Consider the following 13,218-nt stretch of genomic DNA (forward strand, 5'->3'; position numbering starts at 1 on the left):
CTAATAATGTTTTATTTTTTGTACAGATAAAATGCTTACTTATGCCAGAAACATTTCTCAGCAATAATACTGTATTTAAAACAATATGCAAATATGATAATTTTCCAAATTAACATTCCTGCTGAAAAAGAAAAATCATAGTGAGGGAGAGGCCAGAAAACCCATATCAGCATAAAAGCTATTTAAATTCTTTAAAATAATATTTAATTGACTTTAATTGGATGTAATATTGATGAAAGAATACATAGTATTCTTATGTTCTGAAATTTATTTGTTGAGCATGTATATGTTTATATGTGTATGTATTTATATGTATATTTTTTCTTTAGGGATGAAAAGGCACCCATTTTGTGGAATGAGCGTTAAAACATGTCACTGTTGGCATGTTGGATGAACTGACTTTCGGATGTGTTGTCTTCAAAAACTGGGCTTTTTTACAAAGAGTTAAAATGAAGAATTTCCAATACTGTTAATATAACATTCCCATACTAGCCTACTACAAGTAAGATTTACATAGAAAATATTGTGCATTCTTTTTCAGCATTTTAGCACTGCATTTATTTTAACTTCTCTTCTCACAAGCTTTCAAAGAGCTTGCTGCAGAGATCATAATGCTTGCACAGGCATTGCTTTAGTTTCTAATAATATTTAAATGTGACTTCTATTCATGATTTAGAGGTCTCATATCTGTCTTTTAAAATGTAATGCTAACAAAAATGGGTTTTAGGGATTGCAACAAGCTAATTGTTGCACAAACCCGTGCATTTACATAAACCCCACCCCTAGGAACATGCAAAAAAGAGTAGGGGATAGTAAAGGCTTGGTAATAGTTGAAATTATGTAAACAAACACATAATGAGTGTGCAACACTTACTGTGACAAGCGGATCTTCATATCAGCCACACTGTACTGACCCTGGAATGGATGGCTAGGGAACACAAAAAACTAGTCAATAATATTCAAAGTTAAAATTTCCTGTGTTATTGTCATCTGTTAAAAAAAGGTACATTAACATTTGCTGAAAATTATTCTTTTTTTTTCCCTCAAAGAAATATGCTTCGCCTGCCTTCGAAAGTGTAACAAAAATTTTACTGGGGTTAGTTAAAAATCGCCAACATGACTTGCAAAGCCACAGCCAACTGACCATCGCATGCTAATGAAGCATAAAAGATGACAAAACTTAAAAATGTTTTACCAAAAATTGTTTAGTTAGTTGTTGAGGGAGGGTGTAGATAAACATGCTCTTCAAATGAACATGAAATTATTGAATCTATTATTGCTCTATTAATCAGTAAATATGTTACAATACACACACACACACACACACACACATATATATATATATATATATATATATATATATATATACACACACACACACACACATATAAAACAAACAGATGCTATTAATTCAAATTGATTTGTCTCTACTTTGTTTATCTCCACTGTCATACCCTGGTGTGATATTGGCCATGGCTGGATGCTTATTGCTGATCCACACTCTGTAGTTGTGTGTGATTTTCCAGGCGGATGTGAATGCAGTTCCATAATCTGCCAATAGACGTTCATGATCTACAAAAAAAAAAAAAAACACTCTTGGCTCACAGAAAGAAAGCCATTAAATTATGCAAGTTGCATCTACTATGTTGGTATGAGTTTTACTCTGATTTCCACAATAATGTAAAGACATGCAGTTTAGGTAAATTGGAGACTAGGTTTAAGTGCAACTGTATGACTGTGACTGTCTGTCACTGTATTGCAACACATGTTATAGAGTCATATGATGTTGCTAAAAAAGAACATTATTTTGTGTATTTGGTGTAGTGCAATGTCTTTATGCAGTTTAGGGTTTAAAAACATTTTATACATTCTGTACATTATGTATTATCACTTCTGTAAGCTCACAAAGCTCATCATTCCGAGAAGCGAGGTGTGCTTTGATTGGCCAGCTATCCAGGGCATTGTGATTGGCCAAATACCTGAATACCATATTTTGATGATTCATTGTGTGTCCCAGCACGATGACACTAAAAGAAAAATTACCTTTACAAATGAGGCATTTGTAGCATCCATTGGGGACATAATTTCTGATTATGACTTGGTGCTTAATATGTGTCGAGTTGCACTGTGCCGTGTAAACATAACACCACGTGTGCGTATTTGTGATCAGAGAAACAACAAAGCACTTTTGCTTTGTCAAAAGTGCTAAAAGAGACATCTTTTAGGTATCTTTTCTTCAACAGCTATGAATGGACATGAAAAAAATGCACTGTCACCAGCATTTTGTTTCTTTACAGCACATTAACAAAAATCATTGACGTTTATACTTCATCATTGTTATAAGAAAAAAATATGCAGTTAATAATACAGTTATCAGTTTAAAACAGGGCTTGTCATAGGGCGAGGGTATGGAGCTCTGTATGACTTAGGAATCCGTTTAGTTTAACTTCACTCTAAAAACATGAACTTAGGAAAATCTGAAAATACTTTTATCTTTAACATGTTCATTTATGTCCAATATTTAGTGTCAAACTGTTGCTCTTTATAAATATATCTGCTTTTGATTTTCACCTTAACTGATTTTTAGACTGATACCTTATCACAGTAAGATGTGTGCAATCCTTTTGGTGCTTCCAGGCTTTCTCTCTCTCGCCCTCACACGCACAAGTGATTTAAAATCACCAAACAGTTAAGAAATAGCCTGTGACAAGTACAGAGAGTCTCTTTCCTGCCCCCACCCACCCATACATGATAATATTGTGCATCATATGAAAAATGACCGTATTGCCCTACTACACACATTAATATTTGGGTCGAACCATTATGGAACAGTGTTGTAAAGATAACTTAAAAGAACAGTTAACCCAAAATAAAAATTTCGTCATATTTTTAAAGAAAGTTTGTAACCAGGCTGTTTTGGGTCACCATTGACTTACGTTAGTCAATGGAGACCCAAAACAGCTTGGTTACAAACTTTAATCAAAATATTTTTCTTTGTGTTTGGCAAAATAAAGAAACTCATACAGGTTCCAAACCTACTACTTGAGAGTGAGTACTGTAAATGATGACAGAATTTTCAATTTTGAGTAAACTATTGCTTTAACCACAGAAGGCCATACATAGTAGTTTCACTTTTACAACGAAACGCACAGTGTCTTCATGACATGGCGCCAGCATCAACACTACAGCAAGAATAATAGTTCCATCTTTTTTATTTGCATATACATTTGGCCAGTGTTATGCAAGTCCTCCCACACAGTGATGTAGACATGTGGGTGCATGTTTAAATAGGGCGTGGTCGAGTTTTACATTTGATAAAGAATATATCTTTAGTTTTGAGACTTTGCAACTATAGGGATCCATGCAGAAAGAGCTTATAACACTCCAAAGAGAAATGCAAATTGAAATCCCATCATATGACTGCTTTAAATTTTTTTAAATACAATTGAAAAAAAAGTGTACTGTATTTGTGTGTTGTAATGTACCTTGTTGTAGAGCAGAAGATAACAGTGAGTGGACATAGAGGCCAAACTGTGCCCGTATCCACTCGTCTCCACCCTCCCAGCCTGTCCCATCCAGAAACACATCTTCTTTGTTTTCAGTGACATTTTTTAATAGATAATCAGCGAATCGTAGATCAGCTGTGCTTAAATACAGCATTTTGCGTAACTCTGGGTCATGGATTTGAATACGAGCTTCATCCACCTGCACACAGGCACATTTAAAACAATTAATGCTAAAAAGATACAGAATAACTGAGAAGAAGATATTTGGTTTTAAACAGCCCCATGTGTTAAAATGTTCAGTGGTAGTAAAGGTGTTATATAGGGATGAATGAGGGCTAAAGCTCTAAGAAAGTTGTGCTTTATCAATGCTGTCATCATTTCACACACCACAGTGTGATATAATACAAAAACCTGAAACTAATACAATACAATAACTCATACAATAACATGTATTTGTCACAAACTTTTGAATAAAAAAAGGGTCAGATCAGTATATTAATTTCAATTACTTATATTAGGGATAATTAAGGAAATACATATTTTAATCAAAGGAAGTGTTGCCATATATGCTGTAGACTGTACATTATTTGAAATTATTTTACATATAATTTGGGGGTAAAGATATGTTTTCAGACAGGATCACTTTTAGGACTGTATTACAATAAAGAAACTAACTTTGGAGATTCAGCCTCTATAATATTGATTACGGAGCAAGACAAAAAAGCACATGTACTCACATCCACGATGGCATCACTCAGGTGGTGCTGCTGACGGAAGAGGATGTTGGTTGCTCCAGCAACAAAACCTCGAACACTTATGTCTGACAGCAGGTGGTGCTGTTGGAGTGCCATGTAAGGCATACACAAGTAACCCTGAAAAAAGGACAAAGGGCAATGAAGTCAAAAGGTCAAACAAATCAAACTGACATGATTAATCCAATGGTCAAGGTTTGGTTAACAGTTAGGACTAAGCTAGTAGAAGAATTCTCATTCTTGTTGAAATCTTTCAAGTTAACTTTGCTATTCTATGAGTCTCCTTACATTTTATATCATAAGGAGTTTTTCCTGGCAATTTATTTAATTGAATTTTTATGATTGACTAATGTACTGCATAACTAATAAACTGTGATTACAGTTTAAATCAATCAAATAAATCAATTGCTCGGAGCCCTGATTCTCTCTGATTAAGAGAAAACGCCGATAAAATTTGGCAAGTGGTTAACACAAACCAAGCCACCACCATCAGATGGGTATAACAAGGCTACAGGTGTGACCACTTGTGGTAGACACTATTACTCAGGCCAGAGCCCCCTCTACGAGGCAGGCCTGTGCACTGTATAGTGGAGTCTGTTCACTAATTGGTGTTTCTCTCACAGAGAGGACCCCTGAAGATGCTTGATTGGAGTAGTGCTTTCTTTTCTGCAGGAGAAGTTGGAGTGTAGGCTGTTGCCCTCTACATGAAAATGCATGTGGCTGCTATCGCACCACATCACAATGCAGTGGACGGCTGGTCCCTCAGAAAGCAAAATCTCATTGTGAGGTTCCTGAGGGGTGCCAGGTGGTCCAGCCTTGTTGTTGCTGTGTCCCGTATAAGCCATATGTGGACCACACCTGGAGCCTCAGAAGCTCTGAGCAGCTCTCTGTCTGTTACAGAGCTCAGCAGAAGGGAAGGCTGTCTCCAAATAGAGGTTGGCCCACTGTTTGGTGGATGCTATCGTCTGGGTGTACCATTCTCATGGCGAGCAGTGCCCCCTGGCAATGAGGGCTCACTCCATTTCAGAGTGTTGCCTTCTCCCATATGTTGGCGCATGTTCTACAGCAAACATCTGTAGAAATGCGGGGATGGTGACACGGAACACCTTTGCATATTTTTACAATATAAGTGTTAAGCCAGTTTCTTCCCGTATTTTGAGTAACAGGTAGGGACTGGTTGGTGTCTCACTTGCTGCGCCATTTTCCCTGACAGGGAGATGTAAACTCCTCCTCTCCCAGTCAAATTTCCCATTCAGCAAACACTGGTCTAGCATTCCCTAGCACCCCTGGCAGTCACACTTGGCGGAGCAGTCTGATTCCAGGCCCAGTGTTGGTGTTAGCTTGCCTGGCTCACTAGCCAGCCCCTGCACTGGGTTAGGTGTTCATATGGTTGATACCCTGGTGATCTTATATGTGTATTTCCACGATAAGGTTCACCTGTGGGTGAACTTGTGTCTTTCCTACTCTGCTGTCAGTAGTTCCTCCTCTCCTTGGGTAGGACCTGCCTGAGAGACCAACATATGTGTACTTCCCCAACTTTGCAGTGTTCCACATGTCACCTCCCTACAGGCAGGTTGTGGCCACTGTAGAGTCCTTCTCTGGGAGGTATCCCCTTTGTTCTGTCAAACTGTAACAACAAATTAAGATTTGAAGCAATCTTCGTTGAAAGTTGAAATACCTTCTCTTAAGAAAATATTTCCATCTCAGGAACAAAGGCTTGACTTCTCCAGTAGCAATGTACTCACCTTTAGCCCCCACGGGTGCCAAGGTCAGCAAATTTGCTTGGAGTGTTGGGAAGGCTAAGACCTTGCATAGCATTTGTCTGACACACAGTTGCCTGCCAACATTTACAGTGCTGCTGGTTGTGATGGGGTTCAGGTTGTAGTGTTTTCCATGGACCCCAATCTGTTGTCACAACATAACTCATAGTGACTAACAGATAGGGAACATCTTGGTTACTTATGTAACCCTCATTCCCTAATAGAGGGAATGTTATGTCTCCTTGCCACAACCTTGAACCATCGCTGAGGGCCAGGAACGCCCTATCAGCTCTTCAGCAAAACCTGTCGCCTATTATACCTGTTTGACAGGGATTGGCTCGGAATGCATTAACCACTTGCCGAATTTCATTGCATGAAAATTTTCACTTAAAAATATAATAAAATGTTATTATTTACTTATGTTTTCTTAGTAAGTGCTACAGGCTCCTACAGGCCATATGATAATTGTGTAAATACTGCAATTCCAAGCCTGTAGAGAGGACTAAGCAAAACCAAAAGGTGTTTCTGACAGTGTTGAAACAGGACACTTATAGGAGCATCCCCTTAAAGGTGGGATATGTAATAAAAAAAAAAACTGGATGGCTGCTCCACTTGCATCTGTATGTGTAGACAAGGTGTAACATCGGCTTAACTTTATTTTACACAACTAATTGTTGCTTGGGTTGCATGGGTGGAACGATCAAAATAGGTGCTAGACCCCTTAAAATCCTGCAAAACTAAGGATATTCAGTGAACAAATAACTGATACATATGCATAAAAAAAGTTTCTCTCTGCAGGCCATTGGCTCTTCTCTCTTACGTCTGAATTTACAAGCGCACAAATGAATTTTGCAACAGGACTATACCAAAAGGAGTAACAAAAATCAAAGCTCCAGGATTTGAGGTTGTACTGCCAGATCTGAGAGATTGTGAGTGCCGACTTGTGGTTTCACAGAGAAACCTAAGGAAAATGTAAATGTGCTTTACACATTTATCTTTGTCATTTTGTTTACTTGAATGACATTTAACAAAATTATAACTATTAATCTGCAACTTTAAATTATAAACACGGATGTTGTGGTTATTGTCTGTGTGTGCAAATTGAGAGATTCAGATGTTTACATCATAACTGTGAGTGTAAATTTCAATTTACAAACACAAATATTAGTATGAAAAATTCTCACAATCAAATTAGCAAGCAAAGTTAAATACTAATCTACCTTCATACTTTACTGTTTAGACCCTGATAATTACTTGCAAATCTGTGGCTATATTTAGGGCCCGAGAAGGGGTGGTGCGAGGAACCTATTGAATTTACCCAAATTCTTCTTCTTGGACAAAAGTTTTGAGGTCCTAAATATGCTCACAAACTCATGAAAGGATAAACCTTATTTTTGTGTATGTGTGAGGTTAAATAGTTAAATAATAATAATAATAATAATAATAATACTTATATACATTAATATGAGAATGTGCCTATCGGCACAACCCTAACCTGCATCAAACTTTATATGTCTGTAAAAGTGCTGGTCTGGTCTGATATCTTGTATGCTAATATTAGATTTAAGTAAAAAGCTGTGTCCAACAGATTGAACTATGAGTTATGGTTCTTTGAAGGCAGAAGTGCAAACATATAACTGCTGAGCAGCTGTGAAAAAATAAAGTCATTATTTTTATGGAGTAACCCTTTAACTTCAACAAGTGTAGAGTTTTGCCATTAAGAGTATGTTGGATGTGGATTGTGCTCTTTGTTCCCACCTTTGTAAAGATAGCAAGTGGTAGTCCATACTGGTCTTCTTGTAACCCAGACACCAGACCCGAGGTCAGTGTTCCCTGTCCTGTTGCCGACTGTGGCTGTACTGTTATTGGCAGCCCTGAATCTGTGTCAAACATATTTGAATGATCTGCGTCTACTTTCTCTTCCTTCTCATCCATTACATGAGGCTCCAGCTTCTCCCATTCAAACTCTGAGTCCGTCAAGCTTCCTGCATGAGGGTGGAGGTAGTGTGTTTCCAAAGAGGTGTTACAAGGCTTTGACTGATCCGGCTGGTCACGATCATACCTGCCCTCAAGATCTTTTGATATGTCTGTATTATCTGTAGCGGACATAGTGAATGACTCTTCATCTGCAGATATGACTTCTGGTGAACTGAAGTCATCTGAAAAGCTCTTCCGGGGCTGATAGTGAGATGAATCTGCCAGTCCATGCTCTATTATACCTAAAAAAAACAAAAAGAAAACTTGACAAAACCTTTGAATAATATTCTGGTAAAAAAATCCATTTTGTCACCAAAAAATTTGCAAATTAGGAACAAGATTTTGTTTACAATATTCCATTTAGTTGCAGTTTTTATTATTATTATTATTAATAAATAGAAGTGTAATGTCTTGATGGGCTGGAGCTCTGCCATCTTTCATGAAATAAAAGTTACTTTAGGGAATAGACCAGTCAGAAACTCAAATAAAAAGACTGACAGAACAATGAAAGGTTTTGGGTGATTTATTGTGAGCTGTTTCAACAGCATAATCTGGTCTGTTGCAATAGAATAATAAACACTAGAGAAAAAAATGGTCTGAATATTTCTGTCTTTACGAATTATATACGAAAAATATTATGTGTGTTATGCAATTATATGCAATTAGTTTGACACCTTTACATTGACAAGGTGCCTATGTTGTTCAAATAGAGCAAATCTTTTGGTAATCAGTACCACCATTTGAATTGGTGGTTTCAGTTGTGATGTATGAGTTTTTCAACTGCATAAAAGTGACAATACATGAACAAGGATGAACAACAAATCCTACCCAGATAAGATTACATTCAGCAGATCCTTTGAACTGTCATCTCCGTTTGATTCAAAGTTTATGATTACATAGCAAACAATCACAATTTTACCCAAATAAAAACTTTTAGTATAAGCTATGGTGCTGAACCATAAAGAATATTTTAACTTCTTAAGTTTGCTTAATATAAATTCCAACCTACCTTGGTAGTCACTGAAACTAGCATTGTGTAAAAGCCCTCAGGTATTATCATTATACGTATGAATTATGGAATTATGTAAATTATCATTATGCTTATTTAAACACATTATCATTATGCATATAAACATGAGTTTGAGACTGTCAGACCTTAACATGAAACACTGATACTGTAAAATGATAATTCCTTTAAAAAGACGTGACATACTCTACAGGGTAATAATACAGTATATTGACTGCTGTCAAGAAATGAATCGCAACCAAAGTAAAAGTTTTTTTTTCATATAATATATGTGTGTGTATTGTGTATATTTATTATGTATATATAAATATGCACACATGCATGTATCCATTTAAGAAAAACATGTTAGGTTTATATATTAAATATATTTATATATATGATATCATTTATTTAGTTTGACAGCACTATTATTTACATACATTCACAACAGCCAGCTCACAAATTGAATAAAAAAGTCCTAGTGTATAGCTAGTCTAACCCTGGTACAGTAGCAGATCAATAGATCAAGTAATGTATAGTTAAAAGTCAAATTAATGTGTATTAGATAAATAAATGACATTTTAAATATCTTTTTACTGTCAGGTTGCTGTTTTATTCCTCAATTTCTAGGTCAGGGCTTCCATTTTTTAGCTAGAATAAGACACAGACCAATACAAATCTGGCACAAGATCACAACCTTTTTACCTGGAAACAATGACAGGACTGTCATCAGGGTTTCAACCAATTTCTTCACTGGATTCACGTAAAATAGGATCTAGCGGGAGATAGGAAATACTTGTGTAATTATATCTAGACTCATTTATGAGAACCCACTTTACCCGGTGTGTTTTGAGATGTAATAATGACCTTCTTTTCTAGCAGAATCAGTTTAAAGAGAATCAGAACCTACAGCAAAAAAAGAAAAAAGACAAGCATTTAGATTAAAAGTAGACTTACAAGTTTAATAATAAAGTTAAAAACGAATATATATTATGCAGAAATATAAAACAGAATTCAAAAGAAGGAATACAGTCCTTTACCTTGTGTTTAAAGTGCAGAATCAAATCTCTGGCAGAAAGACCTTTGGTTTAAAAGAAAAAAGTCAGAAAATAGGAAATTGATATGGTTAAGTATGCTATGACAAAATTTATTTCAATTTATTTATTAGAGTCATAAACCACCATTAATAACATTGGCTGAACAATTTCATAACTGGTTTTTGACTAGTTATCCAAATACTACTAAAAACCATTTAAAGACAACATAAAAACATCACTTGCAACCAATTTGACATCCATAACGCAGAACATTTATGTATAAATATTCTCAAAAAAAAATTTAAGTAAAAAGGAAAGATGGACTTTATTTAAAAGTGTTTACTAGATGCTGAAAAGCTTTAGTTTTCATATATATATTGTTGCAAAGTAAAGGCTTCATACACTTACTTTTTAAGAAGGCTTTTAATTTTGGACTTGTAGGATGCATTGATACGGTAATTCACACACAATAAGAACACAAATGTGTATTTGAAAAGTAAATTTGAACATTACACTATCCTCATTCAATTACTGCCATTTAGAGGTCAAAGTAATTTATTAAATGAATTATATTACTGAAAGGCAGATTCTTGAATTGCTAAATTATGGCAGTGAAAAGTATTTTTTTTAATTACCCAGATAAATCTGTGATCCTTCCAGCGCTGTACAGCTTAAAGATCTGTTCATATGCTCATAGAGCTCCTTCAAAGAACCAAAAACAAAAATACATGAAAGGTGCACTGAATGATTCTCTGCTTCTGCGTCTTTTTCATAAATACATCTGTGTTTATAAAACATAATACATAAGCAGATTAGTTACTATAATATAAGTTACTATAAAAATACTGTTCAAAGATATATTGATAACCATAATTACTCTGGTCTACTTTGGCCCACTGAAAGTGGGCATATAAAGTACATTTTTTTTTTAAATTAATGATTGAGTTTAACAATTTATTGTTTACTAGGGGTTTCTTAGTTTTAAACAATTACAGATTTTTAAATGTTGCTATGACTGGAGTTCTACATCTTTAAAGAAATCTGACAAAAATATTATGCATCTCATAAGGTGTAAAACATTTTATTAGTTCAATTAAATGTGTGTGAAAGATCTTGCCTTTAGAATAGAGATCTGAGAGAAATCTTTTTCTTCAAAGTAAGCGTGAGTTATGAGCTGAAGTTTAGCCTGTATCAGACCAAACAGTGGCTGAAACAACAATACAACACATTAATAATCTGCAGAATAAAGCTACAATAATAGCTATGTAAATAAAGCTTTCTCTGCAATATACATGTCTTACCAATCGACTGAGAACACAGACACTCTTCTGAACTGTCTCTCTTGTGATATCTGCCTCTCGTACTTTCAGTGCCTACAATACAAAACATTACAATAATATAAGATTAAACGTTATATGATTATTTTACAGTATCTATCAGAAAGAAGACTGCTTATGAATTTATTAAGGAGAAAGGATTTTGGACGAAGGAAAGTATTTTACATTAAAGTAAAGTCCCCCTGTAGTAAAAATCTATATTTTTTTTACCTAGCCTACAACATTTCTAAAACAAAACAAAAAATCTATTTGTTGCGGGGGGAAAATGATTTCGGCTTCAAGCTTGTAACTATGCCCCTTGGATCAGGTCAGGTCAGACGATCTTAGGTATATGCCAGGTTGGTTTAATTTAAAGCCTGTGCACACCTCTAATCAGGAGGCCCTTGCTGTTGTAACTGAGTGGAGGAGGGGGTAATTTGCTTGCTCATTGAAATATATGCGTATAATAAATGAGGAAAAGGTAAACAGTTTCCTTACAGTCAGTCACTATGACGTTATGTTATTGACCGACATCATGGGGTCCCGTTTGGGAACTCAATCACCTCTGAGTTTTAGAGGAAAGGACAAGGAGAATTGCCGAGGGGATTTTACATGCTGAGGCCACTTCCCTGTACATACGGGAATATAAAATGGCAGCGTGCAACCATTCATTCCGATTTCTTTTGAGCTGATTGCTTGCTGAGCTGAAGAAGGAAGAAAAGAAGAAACGTCGAGCTGCAAGAGAGCCCCAGCAATTCAGCGGATGCCCTAGGCCTGCACTGTGCCACGGTCCTTCCTCTGAGCTACCAGCTAAAAGAACAATTTCCTAAAGCTGCATGGTCGTTGAGAGTGTCTCTTAAGATGTCTATCCGACCATGTGCTTCTGGGTATGGTAGTTTCCTTATCTCTAATGACAGACACAATCGCTTTCTTACTTGCTTGGGCCGTAAACAAGCTGAAAAGGCGTTCGTGGATGGTTCATGCCCACACTGCGAGCACATATCCATGGCATGACCGCCATGCTCATCCGGGCCGCCAAGGGCATCGGGTTGGAGGTGAACTCCCTACCCCAACGCTCGAGTCTATGTTGCTTGCATTGCGGCCCATAACAATGCAGTAGACAGACGGTCCTTAGGAATCATCACATGATCATCATGTTCCTCATAGGGGCGAGGAGGTTAAATTCTTCTAAACTGCTTCTCATACCTTCTTGGGACCTTTCCGGCATCCTCTCAAGACTACGGGGTTCCCTTTAAGCTGCTGGACTCGGTTGAGCTGAAGTTTTCGTCTTTCATTCTCAATCACTGATTTGTGCCTTGAATTTGGTCTGGCTGATTCTCACGTTACAGACCTGATTATGTGCCCAAGGGTCCCACCACTCCCTTTCAGGATCAGGTGGTGAACCTGCAGGCGCTGCCACTGGAGGAAACAGACACAGCCCTTGCGTTTTTGTGCCCTGTTAGCGCTCTGGACCTTTACGTGGGCCGCACCCAAAGTATCAGGAACTCTGAACAGCTCTTTGTCTGCTTTGGGGGACAGCAGAAGGGGAATGCTGGCTAATGTAATGGGTGGCATAGGCCGTCACCTTGGAGTGCCCCTTTGTATACTCCTGTATACTCCTTGTGTGTATTGGGTAACATCAAGTAATTGCAGGAAGCCAGAGGGTGTCAGCCTGCAGCATTTTCCCTTACTCATAAATTGCTATTTATAGACAGCAAGTACTGTAGTTGCTATAGCAGTTATGTTATGTTCTTTTGGTATGCCAAATAAATCTAGAATAGGGTCATACAATAAGGCATTAATATATGCTTTATACATTAAGTACTAAAACAACAGCCAATATGTTAGTAATATGCATGCTAAT

General features: G+C 36.7%; 1 protein-coding gene across 1 annotated transcript in view; it reads right to left on the reverse strand.

Moving 5' to 3' along the window:
• The window catches only part of avl9 (AVL9 homolog (S. cerevisiase)), a 29,976-nt gene that overhangs the window by 6,166 nt on the left and 10,592 nt on the right, over positions 1-13,218 (reverse strand). Inside the window, exons 4-14 of the mRNA XM_043254045.1 lie at positions 11,340-11,411; positions 11,156-11,245; positions 10,674-10,740; positions 10,042-10,082; positions 9,869-9,907; positions 9,707-9,776; positions 7,777-8,237; positions 4,244-4,378; positions 3,486-3,705; positions 1,455-1,572; positions 875-928 (exon numbers count right to left, since the gene is read on the reverse strand). Coding sequence (XP_043109980.1) covers positions 875-928; positions 1,455-1,572; positions 3,486-3,705; positions 4,244-4,378; positions 7,777-8,237; positions 9,707-9,776; positions 9,869-9,907; positions 10,042-10,082; positions 10,674-10,740; positions 11,156-11,245; positions 11,340-11,411 — 1,367 coding nt within the window. The remainder of the gene's footprint in view (positions 1-874; positions 929-1,454; positions 1,573-3,485; positions 3,706-4,243; positions 4,379-7,776; positions 8,238-9,706; positions 9,777-9,868; positions 9,908-10,041; positions 10,083-10,673; positions 10,741-11,155; positions 11,246-11,339; positions 11,412-13,218) is intronic.

Source organism: Puntigrus tetrazona, chromosome 12 (genome assembly GCF_018831695.1).
Source record: "Puntigrus tetrazona isolate hp1 chromosome 12, ASM1883169v1, whole genome shotgun sequence".
Classification (NCBI taxonomy): domain Eukaryota; kingdom Metazoa; phylum Chordata; class Actinopteri; order Cypriniformes; family Cyprinidae; genus Puntigrus; species Puntigrus tetrazona.